At 45.8% G+C, this 22,792-nt stretch overlaps 2 protein-coding genes and 1 pseudogene across 5 annotated transcripts in view; 2 read left to right on the forward strand and 1 right to left on the reverse strand.

Annotated features, from left to right (window-relative positions):
• UBTD1 (ubiquitin domain containing 1) overlaps positions 1–14,407 on the reverse strand; it is a 70,870-nt gene extending 56,463 nt beyond the window's left edge. For 2 of the 3 annotated variants that reach the window (XM_007532649.3, XM_060192670.1), the window contains exon 1: positions 14,125–14,407. In XM_007532649.3, coding sequence (XP_007532711.1) covers positions 14,125–14,194 — 70 coding nt within the window. In that variant the 5' untranslated portion in view covers positions 14,195–14,407. Of the gene's footprint in view, positions 1–9,114; positions 9,154–14,124 lie in introns of all 3 variants that reach the window. The other variant, XM_060192672.1, reaches the window with a different exon arrangement.
• LOC132541965 (small ribosomal subunit protein eS28-like) lies at positions 521–1,606 on the forward strand (annotated as a pseudogene).
• Positions 14,408–14,951: 544 nt separating the features above from the next.
• MMS19 (MMS19 homolog, cytosolic iron-sulfur assembly component) overlaps positions 14,952–22,792 on the forward strand; it is a 35,026-nt gene continuing 27,185 nt past the window's right edge. The window contains exon 1 of one of the 2 annotated variants that reach the window (XM_060192649.1): positions 14,952–15,138. In XM_060192649.1, the coding sequence (XP_060048632.1) occupies positions 14,958–15,138 (181 nt within the window). In that variant the 5' untranslated portion in view covers positions 14,952–14,957. The remainder of the gene's footprint in view (positions 15,139–22,792) is intronic. The other variant, XM_007532644.2, reaches the window with a different exon arrangement.

The following is a 22,792-nucleotide window of genomic DNA, read 5'->3' on the forward strand; positions in this document are numbered from 1 at the left end:
GAAGTTGTCAAGTTGTTCCTGTTTTTATGTTATGTTTTGTTTTGTGAATGACTCACAGTTTTAAGAATGAAGCTCCATTCAAGGCTGTCTCCATAATAGCACTCACTTGCAATTTGTTTGATTTGCTTTACTGAATTAACAAGTGAAATAAAAAAAAAAAAGTTAACAGAAGAGCAGAAGTCAGGTCTTACAGTAATGAACTTCGTCAATATTGCACATCAACTAGGGGGAAAGAGAAAGTCTGGGGACAAGTGCTACTATACCCCAGGAATCATTCTATCATTCTTCTTCTCTCAATCTCTCTCTCTCCTCTCCCCCCCTCCCTCCTGAAGGGAGAGGAAGAAAGAGAGAAAGAGAGACAGAGACACCTGCAGCACTGCAGCACTGCTTGTGAAGCTTACCCCTCTGCAAGTGGGGAACAGGGGCTTGAGCCCAGGTCACTGGGTGCACCGTTTGCCCCCAAGTATCATTCTAAAGACCTCACATTAAAAATTCATTTAAGGGGAGTTGGGCAGTAGAACTTGGAATGAGTCTGGTGTATTGCACCAAAGTAAAGGACTGGGTGTGTGTGTGGTGGGGTTCCAGTACCGGTGCATGATGGTGGAAAAGGATCTACCCTGGGGAAGACAGTGTTTTGCAGAAAACTGAGAAATTTTACACATGTATCAAATATTATATTTCCTGTAAACCATTAATCTCCCAATAAAAATAAGTAATTTTTAAAAGATTTATGGGGTGGGGCCAGGTGGTGGCACATCTGGTTAAGCATTCACCTTACAGTGTACAAGGAGCCAGGTTCAAACCTCTGTTCTCCACCTGCAGAGGGAAAGCTTCACAAGTAGCAAAGTAGGGCTGCAGGTGTCTCTCTCTTTTTTTTCCCTATCTCCCCCCACTTCCAATTTCTCTCTGTCCCTATCCAATAATAAATAAAAATATAGGGGGGTTGGGCGGTAGCACAGTAGTTTAAGCACACATGGCTCAAAGTGCAAGGACCGGCATAAGGATCCTCGTTCAAGCCCCCAGCTCCCCACCTGCAGAGGGGTTGCTTCACAGGTGGTGAAGCAGGTCTGCAGGTATCTATCTTTCTCTCCCTGTCTCTGTCTTCCCCTCCTCTCTCCATTTCTCTCTGTCCTATCCAACAACAACATCAATGGCAACAATAACAAAAACAACAAGGGCAACAACAACAACAAATATATATACTCTCTCCAGCCCGACCGTTGCCATGATGCCATCATGAATACCAGCCACGTGCAGCCCATCAAACTGGCCAAGGTCACCATGGTGCTGGGCCAGACCAACTAGCAGGGACAGTGCACACAGGGGTGTATGGAGTTCATGGATGACACCAGATGCTCCATCATCTGCAATGTCAAGGTCCCTGTCCGTGAGGGCGACATGCTCTCGCTGCTAGAGTTGGAGCACAAGGCCTACAGACTACGCTAACCCCTTGCTGGCTTCTACTTTCCAGATGTCTGCTCCACCACAGGCCCTAGCGTTCAAATTGAGTGCCTCCTGCACTTTCAAACCCTGGGTAACCTCCTGCACGGTTCAAGCTTCCTGAGTGGTGAATCAGTGTTGCAAGTGCTTTCTCCTTCCTCTCTATCTCCCCTCCCCCCTCTTAACTTCTCTCTGTCCTATAAAATAAAAGAAATAACGGGAGAAAAGCTTGTGGGATTAGTGGATTTGTTATGCAGGCACCAACTTAGCATCCTGACCAGGTTTCAGTATCCTCATCCATAAAACGGGGAAAATGACTCCTGCCCCACTTACCTAACAGGCTAGTGGTGGGCATCAGATGACACATAATACCAGAGAAAGCACTTTGAAAACTACAAAATGCTAAGCAAAGCAAGAGATCATTACTCTTACTAATTAGAAAGAGTGACACCTGATCTTGCAAGCACTTTGCTAATGTGACTCTTTTCCCTTGGGAATCTGGGAATAATTCAGACTCTACATAGCCATGGCACTCTTTCCTTCATGTCCCTGGCATCTGGAAGTTGGAAAGTGGAGGTTCATTTTGGGAGAAGACTGGAGAAAACAATGACCTCGAATTCTATTTGTGTTTCTCTTTAGGAACAGTCTTGGCTCGGATTCCGTTATTTCCAGCACACCCTGTCCTCAAACAAAATTCAACGATCTTCACTAAGCACCTACTATGAACCAAGCACTCTGATCCACCACGATAGGCTCACACAGCTCCTAGATATGGTGGGCAGGAAATTAAAGGAGAAGGGGCTGGCAAGTAGCAGGCAGTAAGGTGGTTAGACTTCTTGGCTGTGCAAACTCCACAGCCAAACTCAATTATTATCATGGGATGGGAATGGCAGCTCACAGCACATTAGGATAACCACGAACAATGGAATTCTGATCAAAGTTCTTAAACTCACTCTGGTTCTGCCTCATCTCAGCACCAAGACCACCAGCAATTGGTTCACTGTTCTGAATATCAGCTTCCATCTATAAAAAGGGTAGAATTGGTTCCTTAGGCAAGATAAGAACTAACCACATGGTGACAGAATAAGCTGAGCATGGTGCCTGGAGGTGCTTAATAATAAAAACAAGTTGTGGAGAATGAATGATACTCATCAGAAAACATTTTGAAAACTACAAAATGCCTCCCCTCCCATTCCAGTACCAATAAACTACACAGTGGCCCAAGGCTTGTACTCTGAGATCAAACCTTCTAGGCTCCAGCTCTGCTCTGCTGTTGTGAGAAAAGGTGAGATGTTGTTATTACAGGGTGACAGAGAGGGTTAACCAGGCACAGGGTAATCATCTAGAAAAGGTGAGCTCTCAATAACTGGAAATAGAGAACTCTAAGTCTTTGGCCTCGTCTCTAAGTTCCAGGCTGAGTGGCCAGGTGCCAAGGCCTCTGGTGTCAATCCTCCAGAGGACATAGGTAGAAATGAGAAGCCAGCGCTGTCCCCCATTCCTACCCCTCACCCTGTAGCAGGTGCTCCAAGGGCAGCAGGGAACAACGGGCTAGGGAAGGTCAGAGTGAGGGTGTGGGTGATATAGAGCTCAGTCCTCTGTCCTTGTGGCCTCATAAAGCTGGAAGAGATGTTGTCCTGAGCAGCTCAGGGAGAAGCACATAGTAGTCAAGTTCACCATGTTACTATGTCACTGTAACATTCCCTTTTACCTACCCCTACATTCTTCTATCACATACTGAGGGGAAGTTAAAAAAAAAGTAACACCCTAAGCCAACATTAATAGGACAGGAGAATGAGCACAGTGCTTATGCAAAGAGACTTTGTTGTGCAGGAAACTCTAAGACCCCCAAGTTCAATCTCCAGCACTAACATAAGCCAGAGCTGAGCAGTGCTCTGGTAAAAATAAATTAAATAAACAGATTAAATAAAAATTTTAAAGACAACATTGAGAGCTTTTGGTGGGAAAAATTAAATAACTACCCAGAATTGCTCTGATTACCTGAAAGCTAGCAAACACCCATCTGGCCCCATCACTAAGCACACTGTTTGGAAGCCAGAAGCAAGCCGAAGTCTACTGACCATAAGTACCACAGCACCTACCCTCCCCAGATCCCACACCTCCCCTCAGGTTTCTATACATTTTCTCTGAGCACAATGTTTAACAAAGTCAAGACAAAGGAGGAGCTGTGATCTGAGCCCATGAGATGAAATTTCAAGAAGTGCCTTTTAAGACGAGCTATCACTTTGTACCCACTAGGATGGCTAAAACCCAGAAAATAACAAATATTGGGAAAGATGTGGAGTAGCTGAAAGCTTCCTGCACTGCTGGTGGAAATATGAAATGGTGCTGTCAATGAGAAGAACAGTATGAGAGTCCTTAAAAAACTAAACAGAGTTGCCATAAGATCCAGCAACTCTGCTTATGGATATATATACACAAGAGAAACAAAAGAATTAAGAAATACTTAGGGGCCAGGTTGTGGCACACCTGGTTAAGCGCACACATTACAGTGCACAAGGACCCAGGTTCAAGTCCCTGGTCCCCACCTGCAGGGGGAAAGCTTCACAAGTGGTGAAGTAGAGCTGTAGGTGTCTTTCTCTCTCTCTTCACTCTCCATTTCTCTGTGTCTATCCAGTAATAAATAAAGAAAAAAGAAATACTTAAACACTCATGTCCATAGCACTATTCACAACAGTCAAAAGTAGGTACAATTAAAGTGTTCATCAGGTACCATATCACCAGGAGAAGCTCTGATGTTCTCACCTTCTCTCTATCTGTATGAAAAGATGGTCCAGAAGCACTGAAGTATGAGGCCTCACCTTACAAGATAGATAGATAGACAGATAGACAGACAGACAGAAAGACTGACAGACAGACAGACGGACGGAAGGAAATTCTAACATACATTTCAACAAGAGTGAAACTTAAAAATAATACTATGCTGTGGGTCAGGAAGTGGCAGAGTGGATAAAGCATTGGATTCTGGAGCATGAGGCTCTAAGTCCAATCCCTGGCAACACATATGCAAAAGTGATGTTCTAGTTCTTTCTCTCCTCTCTCTCTCTAGATTGTTTATTATTTTTATTTGAATGTTTATTTATTTTATTTTTTGTCTCTAGGGTTATCACTGCCTGCACTATGAAGCCACTGGATCCTGGAGGCATTTTTTTTTCCTTTTTTTGTTGCCCTTGTTGTTTATCATTGTTACTGTTATTGTTGTTGGATAGGACAGAGAGAAATGGAGAGACGAGGGGAAGACAGAGACAGGTAGAGAAAGACAGACACCTGCAGACTTGCTTTACTGCCCGTAAAGCGACCCCCCTGAAGGTGGGAAGCCAGGAGCTTGAACCAGAATCCTTACGACAGTCTTTGCGCTTTGCGCCATGTGCATTTAACCCCTGAATGTTTATTATTTTTACTTATTTACTTATTTATTTTATACAGAGAAATCAAGAGGAAAGGGAAGATAGTGAGGAAGAAAGAGAAAATGCTTGCAGCGCTGCTTCACTGGTCACAGAGCTCCCCCCTGCAGACAGGGGCTGGGGGCTTGAACCTAGGTGTTTGTACATGGTAACATGTGTACTCTATTAGGTGAGCCACCGCTCAGCCATTTATTATAAATTTTTTAAATTTCTTTATTGGGGAATTAATGTTTTACATTCAACAGTAAATACAATAGTTTGTACGTGCATAACATTCCCCAGTTTCCCATATAACAATACAACCCCCACTATGTCGTTTATCATCCTTCATGGACCTGTATTCTCCCCACCCACCCACTCCCACCCCAGAGTCTTTTACTTTGGTGCGATATGCCAATTACATTTCAGGTTCTACTTGTGTTTTCATTTCTGATCTTGTTTTTCAACTATTATTAATTTTTTAAGATAGTACACTAAGTGAAATAAGTCTGATGTAAAAGGACAACTATTGTACAACTCTACTTACATGAGATAACTAGAGTAGTCAGAATCAGATACATGTAATAGAATAGTCGTTGCAAGGACTAAGGTGGTTGGCGTTTAACAGGCAAGAAGAGAATGTGTCAGTTGGGGAAGAGGAAAACATTCTGGAGGTAGATGGTGGTGATAGCTGAGCAGAACTGTGAAAGTATTTCATGTGACAGAACTACACACTCAAAAGTGGTTTAAATAACTTTTGTGTTATATTTAGCCACTTTTTAAAAATTATTTTTTATTCCTTTTTATTCCTTGTTGTAATTATTACTAATGTTATTGTTGTTGGATAAGACAAAGAGAAATGGAAAGAGGAGGAGAAGACAGAGAGGGGAGAGAAAGATAGATACCTGCAGACCTGCTTCGCCACTTGTGAAGCGACTCCCCTACAGGTGGGGAGCCTGGGGCTCGAACCGGGATCCTTATGCTAGTACTTGCACTTTGCACCACATGCACTTAACACATTGCGCTTCCACTGGACTCCCACTTTTTTTTTTTTTTAATGGGGAAAAAGAAGTTGCCACTGACTACCAGAGAGAAGCCTGAGCAACGACTATAGGTGGAAATATGAATCCCAAAAGCACAGCAGCTGGGAATCATTAGTTTGGAGCCCAGTGCCCTATAGTGTCAGAAGATCAAAGGCCTCACATCTGGTCATCAGTACAATAACTGACCAAGTAGAATTCACTCTCCTCATTCTGAGCCCAGAGCAAGATTCAAGACCCAATTCAGGGGCCAGCAGGTGGCATGCACCCAGTTTAGCACACATATTACCCTGTGCAAGGACCAGGGTTTGAGCCTCCATTCCCCAACTGCAGGGGGGAGGCTTCACGAGCAATGAAGCTCTTCCTCTATCTCCTTCTCCCCTCTCAATTTCTCTGTCCTATCAAATAAATTAAATAAATAATAATACAAGGAAAAATGGTAGTGGATTCATAGTGCTAGCACCAAACCCCAGTGATAACCCTAGTGACAATAATAAAAAAAAGAAAGAAAGAAAGAAAGAAAGAAAGAAACAAGCCCCATCCACACCAGTGCTGCTTGGGACAAGAAGGGACACTTCAAAATGGGTTCTACCAAGGCAATTCCACCCTACCTCCCACCAGCGCACCGCTACCGCCACCCTTCTTTCAGGGAGAAAGGCTTTAAGAGAAAGAAACTTCGTGGTCCCCTCCCCCCACCAAGCAGGTGTTCTATCCACGCAGGTACAAAGAAGGGGCTATTCATGCTCTATAAACTTTGTTTGAGAAGATATCATTTATTTCTGTAAAATTCTCACCAAAAATCATTTTTAAACTTTTATAGTTTTTCTCTCTAAAAAGGAATGTGGGTTGGGGAGATAGTATTAATGATTATAGCAAATGACTTTCATGCCTGAGGCTACTGTGGCCCCAGGTTCAATCCCTAGTACCACCTTAAACCAGAGCTGAGCAGTGCTCTGGTCTTGGGTCTCTCAGCATCTATCTCTTTCTCTCTCTCTCTCTTATTAAAAAGTAAGTAAAATTAGGGGCCTACTTACAGGGGGAAAGCTTCATGAGTGGTGAAGCAGGGCTGCAGAGGTCTCTCTCCCTCTCTATCTCCCGTCCCCTCTCAATTTCTCTATCTAATAATAAATAAATAAAATATTTTTTAAAAAGTAAGTAAGTAAAACTGTGGTCCAGGAAGTGGCGCAGAGAACAAAGCACTGGACTCTCAAGCATGAGGTCTTGAGTTTCATCCCCGGCAGCACACAAACCAGAGTGATGGCTGGTTCTTTCTCTATCTCTCCTCCTATCTTTCTCATTAATAAATAAATAAAATATTTAATTAAAAATAAGTAAAATACATGTTTTAAAAAGAGAGAAAAAAAGGAGTAAGATCTGGTAGGAAAAAAACACTGGCTATGGTTTTTGTGTATTACAATCCTGTAGCTTTGAAAAACAGAAACTATAAGTTCAGTAAGTCTTTACATCCAAGATCTCACTTGATGATGAGCACCTCTGGCAAATGTCCACAGGAACAGTGATACTATTGTACACATTGGAAACTAAGAGTGAGGGAGATCAAGAGGCTTGTCCAGAGCCATATACACAATTAATAATAAGCAGAGAGACAATTCCTTATTACCCATCAAGGCCAGATGAGAATCTGAGTTGGAACCTCATGTTTAAGTAGATTGTGCAGCTACAAAATTACTCTTAAAATAATGTCAGCTTATTTTATCCCCATAACATCTCTTTTTAGTAAACTTAGAAATCTTATTATCTTTTTAAAAAGAGTCAACTAATTGAGCACAGATGGTTTGTCTAAGATCACCACTCAAGTAAATGGCCAAGAGAGTCCCTTTCCTTTTGAAAAGTTTAATTATTTATTTGTTAATTTATTGGATAAAGACAGGAAGAAATCAAATCAAGAGGGAAAGAAGAAAGGGGAAGGCACAGAGAGAGAGAGGGAGAGGGAGAGAGAGAGAGAGAAACAGATACTAGACAGTGGTGCGTCTGATTAAGCTACTATGTACAAGGACCTAGGTTCAAGCCCCTGGTCCCCAACTGTAGGGGGGAAGCTTCTTGAGCAGTGGAGCAAGGTGACAAGTGTCTACCTCTCTCTCTCTTCTCAATTTCTCTCTTTATCCAATAAATAAATAAATAAATAAAATTTTAAAAATAAAATAAAAAAGAGAGGGGGAGAAAGGAGTGAGACACACAGATATGCAGCACTGCTTCACCACTTGCAAAGCTTCTCCCCACAGGTCCTTAACCATGTGCTGCCATATAGTTTGCTCTCTCTCCCTCTCCCCTCTTAATTTCTCTCTATCCTAACAAATAAATGAAAGAAAAATAAGATGAATACAATTTTCTTAAAGATTTTATTTACTTATTAATGAGAAAGATAGGAGAGAGAAAGAACCAGACATCACTCTGGGACATGTGCTGCCGGGGGTTGAACTCAGGACCTCATGCTTGAGAGTCCGATGCCTTATCTACTGCGCCACCTCCCGGACCACAATAAATACAATTTTTTAAAAATGAAAGAAAATGCTACTCCCTGGCTAGGATCCTAATAGAAGATATTACTCTGCCCTCCTGGTTCAGCCCCCATATCTCCTAGCAAGATGCTCCCAAAGCACAGGGAATCATACTATGTATGTGAGCTTTACCCAGGTCTTCAGTAAGAGAGACGCTAGTCTTTCTCAGGAACACAACACTACTTGGTGTTTGCTGTTTAAACCCTGTAAGATATAAGCCCTAATGCCTATCAGAAATGCAACAGCAATTAGGCCAGCTCCTTTAGACACACTAATTACACTTGCCAAATACTAATTAGGTACCTACTATGTGCCAGGCACTGCCCTAGGTATCAGAGAGTGAGCAGTAAAAATAAATAAATAAAAATCTGACTGCATGTAATCAGGAAGACAACCAATGCCAGATGACGACGAATACCACAGCAAAAAACAAAACAGGGAAGGTGGTAGATAGTAAGGAGAATAGGTAATGGTGGGGGGCTGGGGTGGTTGATTTTAAAAAGGGTGACCTGGGAGGATTTGACAGAAAAGAACACTGCAGGATTCTTGGGAGAGGAGAGGAGACCCATTCTGATTATCAGAAGATGGAATGGAGATGAAGAGCATGAGGTGAAATAAGAACGGTAAAATGGCAAAAATCATGTTGTGTCTTTAAGGCCAACACAAGGACTGTGAATGAGATGAGGAACAAAGAAGTAACAAAATCTGACTTACAGTTCACAGATTCACTCTGCCTGTTGTGATGAAAATAGTCTGTCGGAAGACAAGGAAGGAAGCAGGAAGGTCAGTTATGAGGTTGAAGGGAACTTAGGCCAAGGTGAGGATGATGAAGATGGTTGAGAGTCAGGTTCTGGACATATTTAAAAATATGCATGCACCTGTAGCAAAGCTACAGACCTATCAATTAAGGGCTTTTATAAAAGGGAGGAGCCAGGGATGACTCTTGAGTTGGGGGGGGTGGGTAGGCAGCCAGCAGAAATTGAATCACCATTAACAGAGACTGTGGGAGGAGCGAGGAGAGTTGCAGGGGCTCGTTCTGTTCTGATCATGTTAAGCTGAGAAGCCTGCAAACAGAAATTACATGTGTTGAGTAAGCAGCAGACTATATAAGGCTGGGGTTGAAGAGTATGAGCTGAAATTATAAATGTGGGAATCACCCGTATATATAATAATACATAACTGCATGTATAATCATTCAGGATTTCCACATGTGATCATATGTAATTTTTATGACTGTATGTTTATTGTCTGCCTGCCACCAAACTGTAAGCTCCATGTGGCCCAGGACCATGTCTCTTCACAGCCAGCAAGGTGCCTGGCACTTGGTAAATATTTACTGAGCAAATGGAGAAGTTGCCCAATTACTCTCTCAAGAATAGCCACAGCAGCCCACATAAAGAGAAGCAGAATCTCTTGCAACCATGGTGCCAAGTCAGCCAGCCCCAGACAGGGCCCTGGGTCTGTCTACTCCGAGCTTGAGATTCCAGCATGTAAGTGGATACGCCTGGCACATCACAAAATCAGATATTTGGGTCTCAGCCCTGCCACATTTCTCAAAGGGTGGAGCTGGGCAAGAGACATGCCTGTTCTACCACCTCCATTTACTTCTCCCTTGGGTGGAGCTGCCCCACCCACTGCATGGACTGAGATAGACACCCACCCCACACACACACACATCAACCCACTAGACAATATAAACCCACTGGGGTTGCATTAGGAGCAACAGTCTTTTTAAAAAACTTTTTTTTTTGATAACCACAAAATGATAACCATCTTGATGACCTGAGATGGCCACCTAACTTTTCTGGCTAATGGAAGTGTCCCGCCCCCCCACCTCCCCCAGTAAGCATCAAGTCTCTGCTGCACCAGTCAAGTGACAAGGAGGACAGAACTACGGCCTAAGGGTAACAGTACAGGGATAAGATTTCAATTCAATAAATTTCCAATTTTGAACAAGTTGTGAAATTGATTAAAAAAACAAAAAATCTGGGTAGAGGGTAGATAGCATAATGGTTATGTAAACAGACTCTCATGCCTGAGGCTCCAAAGTCCCAGGTTCAATCCCCCGCACCAGCATAAGCCAGAGCTGAACAGTGCTCTGGTTAAAAAAATAAAAACAAACAAACAAAAAACCTCTAATGAGCTCTACAATCCCCTACCTACTGAGGCATTGAAAGTACAGCTCAGTGGGGAGAATACAGGTCCATGAAAGATGATGAATGACATAGTGGGGGTTGTATTGTTAAATGGGAATCTGGGGAATGTTATGCATGTACAAACTATTGTATTTACTGTTGAATGTAAAGCATTAATTCCCCAATAAAGAAAATTTTTTTTTTTTTTTTTTACCAGAGCACTGTTCAGCTCTGGCTTATGGTGGAGTGGGGGATTGAACCTGGGACCTGACTGAGCCTCAGGCAGGAGAGTCTGTTTGCATAGCCATTATGCTATCTACCCCCACCCAAATAAATAATTTTTAAAAAAAAATGAAAAAAAAAAAGAAAGTACAGCTAAGAGAGGTTTGATGACTTGCCCAGAATCAGACAGCTACAGACCCAGGACTAGAAGTCCAGTTCTAGCTCTCAGGTGAGGATTTTCACTATTACAGCCGTGACAAGAGGAAGGTAAGGGTTAAAGAGGGAGCTGGGGGAACATTAGGCATTGCTGTTACAACATAAAACCAAGTCCTTGTCAAAGGGTAAGCTGCAGATGCTACAGGAATGCCAGGTGCATGCTGTGAAGTTAAGAATTCCTTCCCTTATACCAGACTTGTCATCCTCCAGAATTTCCCTTGGCTTGGGACTTTATGACTAAAACTATTCATAGTGGGACCCAAATATCTGAAATAACGACACTCTAAGGAGGTTAAAAAAAAAAGTAGATGTAGACTTCAGTATGATATCAACATGAAAAATTCAGATGTAGGATGAGGTGAGTTGGCATTCTAAAATCAACAAATATTGAATGCTTCCTCTGTACAAATCACTGTGCTAAGCCCTGTACGTGTAAGAGGAGGAGTGAAAGACAGATACACAAGGTTAAAGTAGATCCCAAGTCTTCAGGGCTTGCAAGGCAATTGCTCATATAAGATGGTAAACATCTAGTGGGGGAAATAGCATAATGGTTAATGCAAACAGACTCTCATGCCTGAGGCTCCTAAGTCCCAGGTTCAATCCCCCACACCACCATAAACCAGAGCTGAGCAGTGCTCTGGTGTTTCTCTGTCTCTCTCTGCATCTCTCTCAAAAATATAATAAATTTAAAAAAATTTTTTTAAAAGATGGTAAACATCAAAGATGGGGCTAATAACACAGGGTAAATAATTGTTAAGTGACATAATGTGTCTGTAAGAGCTCTCAGAAACAATCTCATCTACCAGGTGGTGGTGTGGGTTCAGGCAATGTGCTTCTAGAATGATATGAACAGAAGAAAAGCTCTTGATAAGGGGAAAATGGCATGGACAAATACTGATGGCCTTATCATCAGAGAAGAGGAAGAAATCACATCTAAAAGGAAAGACTGGGTCAGACTTAAACATCCTTGAAAGTTAAAGTTCTCAGTGGAGACCGGCAGAAAGATTTCTGGACATAAAACTACAGGGTTTGGAACAGGCTGATGCAGTAAGCTGGGTCTTGCCGGGGTAGACCACACTGCACTGACTGCATGAATGACCACAGCTCAACTTGCCTTTGTGGGAAAATAAATTCAGGCTGTGGGTGAATCAGACTTTAGGTGACATGGGACATGGAGTAGAGTAGAAAGGTACAGGTTTGTAAGACCTGCTACAGGAAGAACCATTTTAGGTCTAATAACTGGTTGGCTGGGAGGCAGAGAAAGTCAGCAGAGTTCTTCACAGTATCAAGTGAAGCAGGTACAATGGAAGCAGGTGGTTGAGGGGGAAAGATGCAGAGCTAGTATGAGAAATATGGAATCTGAGACCATCAACATCAGTGTCTAGTGGGCATTTGGAGATCTGCATGTGTAGTTCTAGAGGTAGGGGTCATTCCAGCAGAGTCATGGAGGCAAATGAGACTTCTTTGGGAGGAAGCATAATGAGAAAAAATATCAAATGGAACCACAGTGTTCTGTACTTTGTGATGGTGGGCAAAAGTGACCAGAGGGAAAAATCAAGATCTTCTACTGCAAAGAAAATAATTTTGGTGCATGGGGGGAGTGGGGGAGGCGGGCAGGGCAGTTTCACTTAGCAGAAGTGCTACAAAACTCAATCACATGGACTATGCACACACTGTAAATATTCAATGAATGAATGAATGAATGAGGATTCCTGGGTTTTGAGAGTCAACTTTCCTCGGTCAGGAGAATGGCCAGAGTTGCCTTGAGACAAGAGGATCCGGCATTATATGTTAGCCCTCCATATCTATAAAAATGCATTTCTTCTTCCACAAGTCGTCCCATCCACCACACAGACTTTCTTCCCTCTTTCCCTTTGCTTTGCCTTCATTCCCCTTTTGTGCAATCCAGGCAGCACACCTTCTGTGTCAAAGAAGACAGGAAACTCCAGCTAGAGTTTCCACTTCATTAACAGCTCTGCCTGTGGCTCTTCTTACATAGACAGAGATGCAGCAATTAAGTAGGAGTCTGAGTTCCAGTCCCTGCTAACCAACTGTGCGGCTTTGGGCATGTCCTGCAGCCTCTCTGGACATGCTTTCCGTGCTTTCACATAGGAAGAAATAAACTGATGTGGGCTCTTAACAGGTTTCCAAGGCCCCTTTCAGCTCTAAAGTCCACGATTTGTACCATTCTGATAAAGTCCTTGCTGCAGTTTACGCACCAGACTTCGATGTCTAAGGCCCAGAGGTGCCCAGGTTCAGTACCCGGTGGCACCACCACCACCAGTCAGAGCTGAACAGTACTCTGGATGGGAAGGAAGGAAGGAAGAAATGGAGGAGAGAGAGAAAGAAAGAAAGAAAGAAAGAAAGAGTAGGAGAGAGGAAGGAATGAAGAAAGAAAGAAAGAAAGAAAGAAAGAAAGAAAGAAAGGAAGGAAGAAAGGAAGGGAAAAAAAGATCTTTGCAACACCTTCACAGGAGGAAGTAAGGACGTACAGACCAGTCTGGCGACCCTCTTCCCGGGGCAAAGCTCCAGAGCAAGAGCCGTGCACCAAGGAAAGTGAGCACCAGCGAGCGGACCTTCCAGGCTGGGCAAGATCCCCAACAAACTCCAGGGCGACTCTCACCCCGCACCCCCACACCTTTCCTAGACATCCAGGTGGCCAGGAGGCTCTAAAAAAGCCCTGCGAAGGATGTTTGTGTGTGGGGAGGGCAATAAAGATTTCTTTCCCAGAGTCCCACGCTGCTTTTTTTGCAAGTCGGATTCCGGCAGACACGATCCGAACCGCAAGACGCTCGTGACACAGTCGGTGGAGGGAGCGAGCGCTCTCCGCCCCGACGGCCGCTCCACCGGCCCCGCCGCGTCCGCAAACATTTCCTGCCCCGGCCCCCACCCCACCCCCACCCCGAGCTTCCCAGTCGGAGCGAGTTGGTTTCGCCAGCGCTCGCAGTTGTCGCCCCAACTCGACAACCCCCCGGCCGGCCGGGCTGGAACAGAGAGGGGGGGGTGTCCCCCCGTCTGGCTCCGAGAGCAGCCCTCGGGGAAACCCTGGCGCCAGGAGCCCTGCGAGGTCGCCCCGGGAGCCCGCAAGAAACGGGGACAACCGGCGGGGCGCCCGTGGCCCTGCTCCCCCCCCCCCCGTCGTCGTCGTTACCTGCTCGCTTGCGGGGGTGTCCCGGGGCGGCCGGCCTCTCCCGGCGCTGTCTCCCCACGCAGTTGCCCATGCTGGCTCCTCAGCCGGGCCCCATGCACCGGAGGCGGCGGGCTGCTCGGCTGCTCGGCGCTCCGGCTCCGTCCCGGGTCAACGGCTCCTGCCGCCCGGCATCGGGCGCTCCCCGTACTCCCCCCTCCCCCGGGGGCGCGCCCTCCTCGGTGCCGGCTGCCTCACAAACTTTGCGGGTGAAGGGACAGCAGGCGGCGGCCGGCTCCTCAGCACAGTCCCAGGTGGCCGAGCCAGGGGGGCCCGCGACGGTGCCCGACCCGAGACCAGCTCCGCTGGAGTGGCGGAGCGAGGGGGCGGGCACCACCGCAGCTACTCCCGGCTCGCTCGGGGCGCCCAGCTGGGGCCGCCCCCCCCGGCGCCTGTCACTCACCTGCCTAACCCCGCCCCGTCCCCGCCCCGCTCCCGGCCTCCGGCTCTCGGCGCCCGCGCCGCAGGTGCGCATGTGCCCGACGGCACCGCCCCCTCGGGCCGGGCCTGCTTTCCTCATTGGCTTCCTCCGCCTGGCCCCACCCAACCAGGTGCCCGCCCTGCCGCCCGTCTCCCAGGGAGCCCCGCCGGGAATTATTCGCCCTCAATGGCCCCAGGCTCCGAGCCCCGCGGCCGCCAGCCGTCCCCGCGCCGCCGCCCCAACTGCAGGCCCCGCCCCCCGGGGGAGGAACCATCCCCATCTCCCCCTGGAACTGCCAGGCGGGGAGTGAACGGGCACGTGACCCCGGGAACGCCCGCCTCCTCGACCCTCGCCAGGCGATTGGCTCCGAAGGCGCATGCGCCGAGAAGCCCGCTCTCTCCCACGCCACCGCCCACTTCCCCTCCCACGATCGCAAGTTCGCGTCATGGCGGCCGCCGCCTCTGTGGAGGCGGTGGCGCCGACGGGCGCCTTGCGGGGCCTCGTGCAGGACTTCGTCATGGGTCAGCAGGAGGGCCCCGCTGACCAAGTGGCTGCAGGTACGGCAGACGGCGCCGTGCGGCCTCCGCTCGGGGGCTGACGGGAGGGAGCGGCCTCAGATCAGGCACCCCGCGGGGAGGGAGGGAGGGACAGCGGTGACTTGGAGGTAGCGGGCGCGGGCGGGTTGTGATTACCTCGTGTGTGAGAGCCGTGACACACCGAGAGTCTTAACGCCTCTTCCTGAAAGCTCCTTTAGAGCCACCTTATGAGGCGACAGGAAGGTGGGAGCGTCATTACCATTTCACAGATGAGGAAACTGAGGCCCAGGGCAGGAGACAGACCTGCAGGCAGATGAGGGAGACGGAGGAGCTGCTGGGACCGGACCCCGAGTGGAGAGTCCACGCGGGCAGGTTGCTCCCGGGAGCTGGAGGCGGCTCCGGGGCGGCGGGCCGCAGCCGCGGAGCATGCTGGGAGTGGTCGTGATCTGACAACCAGGCCGGGAGGATGAAAGATGCCCCCCAGATGTCTAAGACTGCCCCCTATTTCTCGGTGGAGAAGTCCTTGATTCATTTACACTGTGAGGTGTGTGAGATCTCCCCCAATTCCATGTGTGTGTGTGTGTGTGTGTGTGTGCTCCCCCCCAATTCTCCATCTCCTGCTTTTAGCCAGTTCCAGGGATCGCTTGGTTCTGACAGCTTAAGATGGCAATAAAAGAAATTCCAGATTTCCTTGCAGTTCTGAGGCTTTGCTCTTTAGCAGAAAAACATATTTAAAAATCATTGAGGGAGTCGGACGGTAGCGCAGCGGATTAAGTGCACGTGGCGCAAAGCGCAGGGACCGGTGTAAGGATCCCGGTTGGAGCCTCCGGCTCCCCACCTGCAGGGGAGTCGCTTCACAGGCGGTGAAGCAGGTCTGCAGGTGTCTGTCTTTCTCTCCCTCTCTCTGTCTGCCCCTCCTCTCTCCATTTCTCTCTGTCCTATCCAACAACGAACGACATCAGTAACTACAACAACAATGAAAAACAAGGGCAACAAAAAGGAAAATAAATATTTTTTTTTAAAAAATCATTGAGGGGAGCTGGGCGGTGGTGCAGGGCGTTAAGCTCACTTGGTGCTAAGCGCAAGGATACTGGCGTAAGGATTTCGGTTCAAGCCCCTGGCTCTCCACCTGCAGGGGAGTCTCTTCACGAGCGGTGAAGCAGGTCTGAAAGTGTCTTTCTCTCCTCCTGTTTTCCCCTCCTCTCTCGACTTCTCTCTATCCTATCCAACAGCAATGACGCTAATAAAGAAGGGCAACTAAAGGGGAAAAATAGCCTCCGGGATCAGTGGATTTGAAGTGTAGGTACCGAGCCCCAGCAATAACCCTAGAGGCAAAAAGCGGGCGGGTTACTGGGCGGTGGCACAGCGCCTACGAAGTGGGAAGCTCAAGGACCTCCCCAAGAATCCTGGGTCGAGCCCTTGGCTCCCCACCTGCAGGGGGGTCGCTTCACAGGTAGTGAAGCAGGTCTGCAAGTGTCTGTCTTTCTCTCCCCCTCTTCTCGCAATTTCTCTTTGTCCTATCCAACAACAACAACAATGATAAACAACTAGGTCAATAAAAAAAGGGAAAAAATAGCCGCCTGGAGCAGTGGGTTAGTAATGCAGACACCAAGCCCCAGCAATAACCCTGGAGGCAGAAAAAAAAATCATTGAGGGGCCAGGTGGTGGCGCACTTGGTTAAGCGCACACATTAGGGTGTGCAAGGACCCAGGTTCAAGCCTGTGGTTCCCACCTGCAGGGGGAAAGCTGCTCAAGCGGTAAAGCAGAGCTACAGGTGTCTCTTTGTCTCTCTCCCTCTCTGTCTCCTCCTCCTGTATTTCTCTGTCTCTATCCAATAGTAAATAAATAAAATTAAATTACAATGGAACTCACACCAACAATATATAGTTTTTTTTAAATCATTGGATGTTAGTTTTTATGATGAGCAGGAACTTAAAAGTTGTAAGTACAAATTAGTTTTTGTCTTTATTTTGGAAATCTTGCATGCTAGGAGAGAAGCGAAGGGTGCACTTCTCTTGACAACTGAATGTACTACTAGCTTTTAGAATATTGTGAAATGAATAAAGTGAATCTTCTAGACGTAAAATGCATTGGTCTTAGTAATAATTTCAGTTTCATTTAATCTTTCCACGATTGTTGAACACCTTTTGCAAGCACGACTCAAAGCAATAATAATATGACTAGAAATTCTACTGTATCTGTGCCTCTTCCCCTCCCCAGGAAGTTGTAGGAGAGACACCATTGCAAACAGGTTGTACACTGCACTGTGTGCTAGAACAGGCAAGATGGTATGGGAGCAATAAGGAGCACACGTTATTATTATTATACTAGAGCACTGCTCAGTTCTGGCTTATGGAGTTGAACCTGGGACTTTGAAGCCTCAGGCATGCTAGTCTCTACATAAAAATTATGTTACCGGGTTAAGCGCAGGTGGCAAAGCACAAGGACTGGCATAAGGATCCCGGTACAAGCTTCCAGCTCCCCACCTGCAGGGGTGTCGCTTCACAGGTGGGGAAACAGATCTGTAGGTGTCTTTTTCTCCCCCTGTCTGTCTTCTCCTTTCTCCATTTTCTCTCTGTCCTATCCAACAATAACATCAATAATAACTACAAGAAGAACAACAAAGGGGAATAAATAATTTTTTTTTGTTACCTACCCCCACCCAGGAGCACACTCTTAACTCCTTATATCATTACCTTATCCTGTAATAATTAGTATTCACAATTAACAAGTAGAGTGTAGTAGAGTCTTTGGGGGCAGGGGAAGTAACTGGTTTAGTCAACAGACTTTGGTGCCTGAGGCTCCAAGGTCCCAGGTACAATCCTTGGCAGCACCATAAGCCAGAGCTTTCAATAGTGTTCTGTTTAGGAAAAAAAAAAAAGTGATTTTTTTTTCCAACTTTTTTTATTTATGAGAAAGATAGGAGGAGAGAGAAAGAACCAGACGTCACTCTGGCACATGTGCTGCTGGGGATCGAACTCGGGACCTCATACTTGAGAGTCCAAAGCTTTATCACTGCACCATCTCCCAGACCACTTTCCCAGTGTTTTGTTAAGAAAAAGATGTCAAGCATAAAGCAAAGTTTAGAGAAGTTAAATACTGTGCAGGGGTAGATAGCACAATGGTTATGCAAAGAGACTCTCATTCCTGAGGCTCCAAAGTCCCAGGTTCAATCCTTGCACCACTATAAGCCAGAGGAGCAGGGCTTGGGTAATGAATAAACTAAATAAATAAAAGGAAAAAGGAGCCTGACTGTGATGCGACTGTTAGAGCACACGTGTTACCATGCTCAAGGACCACAGTTTACACCCCAGTCTCCATCTGCAGGGACAAGCTTCACAACTGACGAAGCAGTGCTATAGATGCTTTATTGTTGGGGCTCGGTGCCCACATTGCGAATCTACTGCTACTGGTGGTCATTTTTCTCCCATTTTTATTGGATAGAACAGAGAAATTGAGAGAGATCGGGGGAGAGAGAAAGATAGATGCTTGCAGACCTGGGAGCCGGGACTCGAACCATGGTCATTGCACAGGTCCTTGAGCTTCGTACCATGTGCGCTTAGCCTGGTGCAACGCCCCCCCCCCCCCCACTTTTTTTTTTTTTTTAACCAGAGCATTGCTCAGCTCTGGCTCATGATGGTGCTAGGTAGTGAACCTGGGACATTGGAGCCTCAAGCACTAAAGTCTTTTTGCATAACTATTATGCTACCTTCCCAGCCCCACTCTCTCCTCCTATATCTCCCCCTTCTCAATTTCTCTTGACCTTTATCCAAAAACAAAAGAAACACACATACACCTACCAATTGGAATCTACCTGTAACATTTTTAATAAGATTTTATCATGTGTCTGTCCATTTAAATTATAGATATCAACACACTTCCCTCTTGGTACTGTGATATACATCATAACTAGAGCTTATTTACCGTTTATTTTGTTCTAAAGCTATGTCCAGTTAAGTTTTTTCTGGGGCTGGTGAAATAGCTCGTTTGAATGGTGTGTTCCTTTGCAGTTATCTGGCTCCAGCCTTTACTCTTAACACTCCTCTCTTGGGCTTTTATTTCCAGGCAGTCACCCTGATTCACTATTCCCTGAGTGCTTTTCTTCCCAATTTCCTTCATTAACTCCATCTAAACAAAGTAAGACTTAGGATCCAAGGCCAAGCTTGAATGCCCACTGCCTGCAACACAGGTATCTCCTGATTACTCAGCCAGATGTCATCTCACATTTGAGAGTTTTTGTGGTAATTTTTCTCAACCATTCATATCTTATTAGCAAATTTGTTTAGTATCTGTTACTATACACACATTCTCCACATTCTATACCCATTCCTGATACCAGAGTTTCCTGGAAACTAGCTACCATGAGTTGGTTATGTGGTAAAGATTCCCTAAGTGAATAAAGCAAGGTATGTTGAAGGAAGGATCTAGAATTTGAGACCTAACTAATTCTAGGATTTGAAGAAGATAGAAAACTCTTAGATGACCCCAGGCTAATGAGCCTAAAAATGAACAAAAGAGACCTATTTAGTCCAAAAGTGAAGATTGTGGGGCCTGGGAGGTGGCTCAGTGGGGAGAGAACCTGCCTTCCATACTTGTGGGCCAGAGTTCTGCCCCAAAGACCTCATGAGAACTTCAAAGACAGATGGAGCTCCATGGATGGTAGAGAGTGCTTTGATAGTTCTCACTTCCTCAAAATATTTTAAAATTAGAAATTAAGCAAGAGAGATGCCTCAGCAGTATTGTGCATGCATGAAGCCTTGGGTTTGCTCCCCAGCACTACTTTTTTTAATGGAGCTATTTTTTAAAAAATATTTTTTATTACCTTTATTCATTTACTGGATAGAGACAACCAGGAATTGAGAGGAAGGGAGAGATAGGAAGAGAAGGAGAAAGAGAGCAGCAGCCCTGCTTCACCACTTGTGAAGCTTTCCTCTTGCAGGTGGGGGCCAGGGGTCTTGAACCAAGTGCACCACCACCTGGCCCCACAGAGCTGATTTTAAAGAATATTTCTTTACCAGAGCACTGATCTACTCTGGTTTATGGTGGGAGATTGAACCTGGGACTTTAGATCCTCAGGCAATGTGTAATAAGGGAGATTGACTAGGGGAAACTTTCTCCTATGATAAAAATATTCTATATCAAGACCCCAGAGGAGGCCTAGTGCATAAAGCATTGAAGTCCCAAGTATAAAGATTCTTGAGTTTGAACCCTGGCATATGCCAGAGTTCTCTCTCTCATAAGTACATACTTTATTTTTTGTATTTATTTTATTTATAAACATGCTCTCCCTCCCAACTATCATTTCTGGATATCTTGAATTTGCAAGTACTAGATATAAATTTTTCTCTTGGTTGTTTTTACTTTTTTCTTCATTTCAGATTTTGTTATATTGTATTTTCCTGTATTTGTCTTTCACTGAGGAAAACGCTTTATGAAACCAAAAGATTGTTTAAGAAAAGTAAAATTTAAAAAGAAAGAAAGAAAAATAAAATACAGTGGCCCAGATGGTGGCACAGTGGGTAGAGCTCTCAGCTTACAAGCATAAGGTTCTGAGTTCAGTCCCCAGCATTTCATGTGCCAGAGTGATACCCGTGTTCTCTCTTTCACTCTCTCATTAATAAAACATAATATCTCTTAAAGAAACATTAAGATAAAGTTCTAAAAAAATGTCTGGGTGTCGGGCAGTAGCTCAGCGGGTTAAGTGCAGGTGCCGCAAAGCGTCAGGACCAGCATAAGGATCTCGGTTTGAGCCCCCGGCTCCCCACCTGCGGGGGAGTCGCTTCACAGGCAGTGAAGCGGGTCTGCAAGTGTCTGTCTTTCTCTCCCTCTCTGTCTTCCCCATTTCTCTCTGGCCTATCTAACGATGACATTGGTAACAACAACAATAATAACTACAATTAAAAAAACAAGGGTAACTAAAGGGAAAATAAATAAATATAAAAACAAATATCTGTATCTGTTTGAGGACCCAGGTTGAAGTCCTCAGTCCCCACCAGCAGGAGGGACGCTTCACAAGCAGTGGAGCAATGCTGCAGGTGTCTCTCTTTTCCCCCTCCCTCTCTTATCTTTCTACTGGGGCTGGGTGGAAGGGAGAAGAAAAGCCCCTAGAAGCAGTGGGTTTGCCATATAAGCACCAAGCCCAAAGTCCCAAAGTCAGTCCTCAGCATCACCATAAGCCAGAACTGAGCAATGTGCTAGTAAAATAGTAATGATATAAAAAATAAGACTAAAAAAGATTCTGTAACTTGATTGGAATGTAGGTTACTCAGAGTTTATTTTTATTAAAACTCATCAGAATATACAGGTAACATATTACCTGTGCTTTTCACTATATGTGAATAATAATAATAGTCTTTGAAGATTTATTTTACATGAGCTATGAGACAACTTCATATGAATAAGAGAGAAGAGGCAGAAGTCAGAGTGCCTCTGGCACATACTTGACTGGGTCAATCCAGAAGCCTCAGACATTGAGTCCGGCACTGTACAAGCTGAACCATTTCCTCTACTGCCAGTCTTTTTTTAAATGAAGTTATTAGAAGCAATTGCGTCAGGCCTTTTCAATCGGGCTTTTCATTGTAGCACTTGATATTATTTCCAGAGGTTGATCTTACCACAGCCTTCAGAAGGTGGGTCTGGTGCTGAAGAATGAATCAGTTCAGTGATGCGCTTTGCTAGTAACCATGATCAGTTCCCTTTAACTTCCTTTGGACAGCTGTTAACTCCTTTTGTGACTTAAGTTTTTAAGTGGGTTTTTCAGCAGTTTCCTGGGCTCTGGCCAGTAGGGTCCTCCCAGAGTATGACCTTTCCTATCCTCCTAGTACTGTTCTCCTACTTTGTAACCCAGAAATAAGTATGTCTTGATGGGTATGCATTTCACTGCTGTTTTTTTTTTTTAATTTATTTTCCTTTTTGTTGCCGTTGTTTTTTTATTGTTGTAGTTATTATTGTTGTTATTGGTGTCATCGTTGTTGGGTAGGACAGAGAGAAATGGAGAGAGGAGGGGAAGGCAGAGAGTGGGAGAGAGAAAGATAGACACCTACAGACCTGCTTCACTGCCTGTGATGCGACCCCGCCCTGCAGGTGGGGAGCCGGTGTCTCGAACTGGAATCCTTAAGCCAGTTCTTGTGCTTCACCCCAAGTGCGCTTAACTTGCTGCCCTGCAACCAGGCTCGCAGCTATTCATTTCAGTGCTACATTAAGGAGCTGGTGGTTTGTCTTGTTAGTCTGCTTGCTGCCCAGCCCCCACCCTTCAGCCAGCAAACACCCTCCTACCCCCCCCCCCCGCCCCCACTGCTCATTCTCTGTAAGAAGGGGCAGCAGCTGGAGCTTCCACGTCCTGGCACAAGTAGGTCTAAGAGTGCGTGAGGTCTAAGTTGGTGCCAGTCACGAGCTGTGAATCCTGACTAGAGAACTCGTTTCTCAGTCAAATTGGACTTTTTACTCTAGTTCCAGGGTAAGCCTCTGCACAGCTCAGCTCACAGCTGTTGCTCTGAGGCCACAGACTTCGGGGAAATGGAAATGTGGGGATATTTTGTGATATGGGAGGTGGCATAGTAGATAAGTTGTTGGAATTTGAGATAGATTGACAGACGGGTACAGTAGTTAAGTATAAGAATCACAGTAAGGGGAGTCGGGCGGTAGCGCAGCGGGTTAAGCGCACACGGCTCAAAGT

This window comes from Erinaceus europaeus, chromosome 1, assembly GCF_950295315.1.
Source record: "Erinaceus europaeus chromosome 1, mEriEur2.1, whole genome shotgun sequence".
Taxonomy (NCBI): Eukaryota; Metazoa; Chordata; class Mammalia; order Eulipotyphla; family Erinaceidae; genus Erinaceus; species Erinaceus europaeus.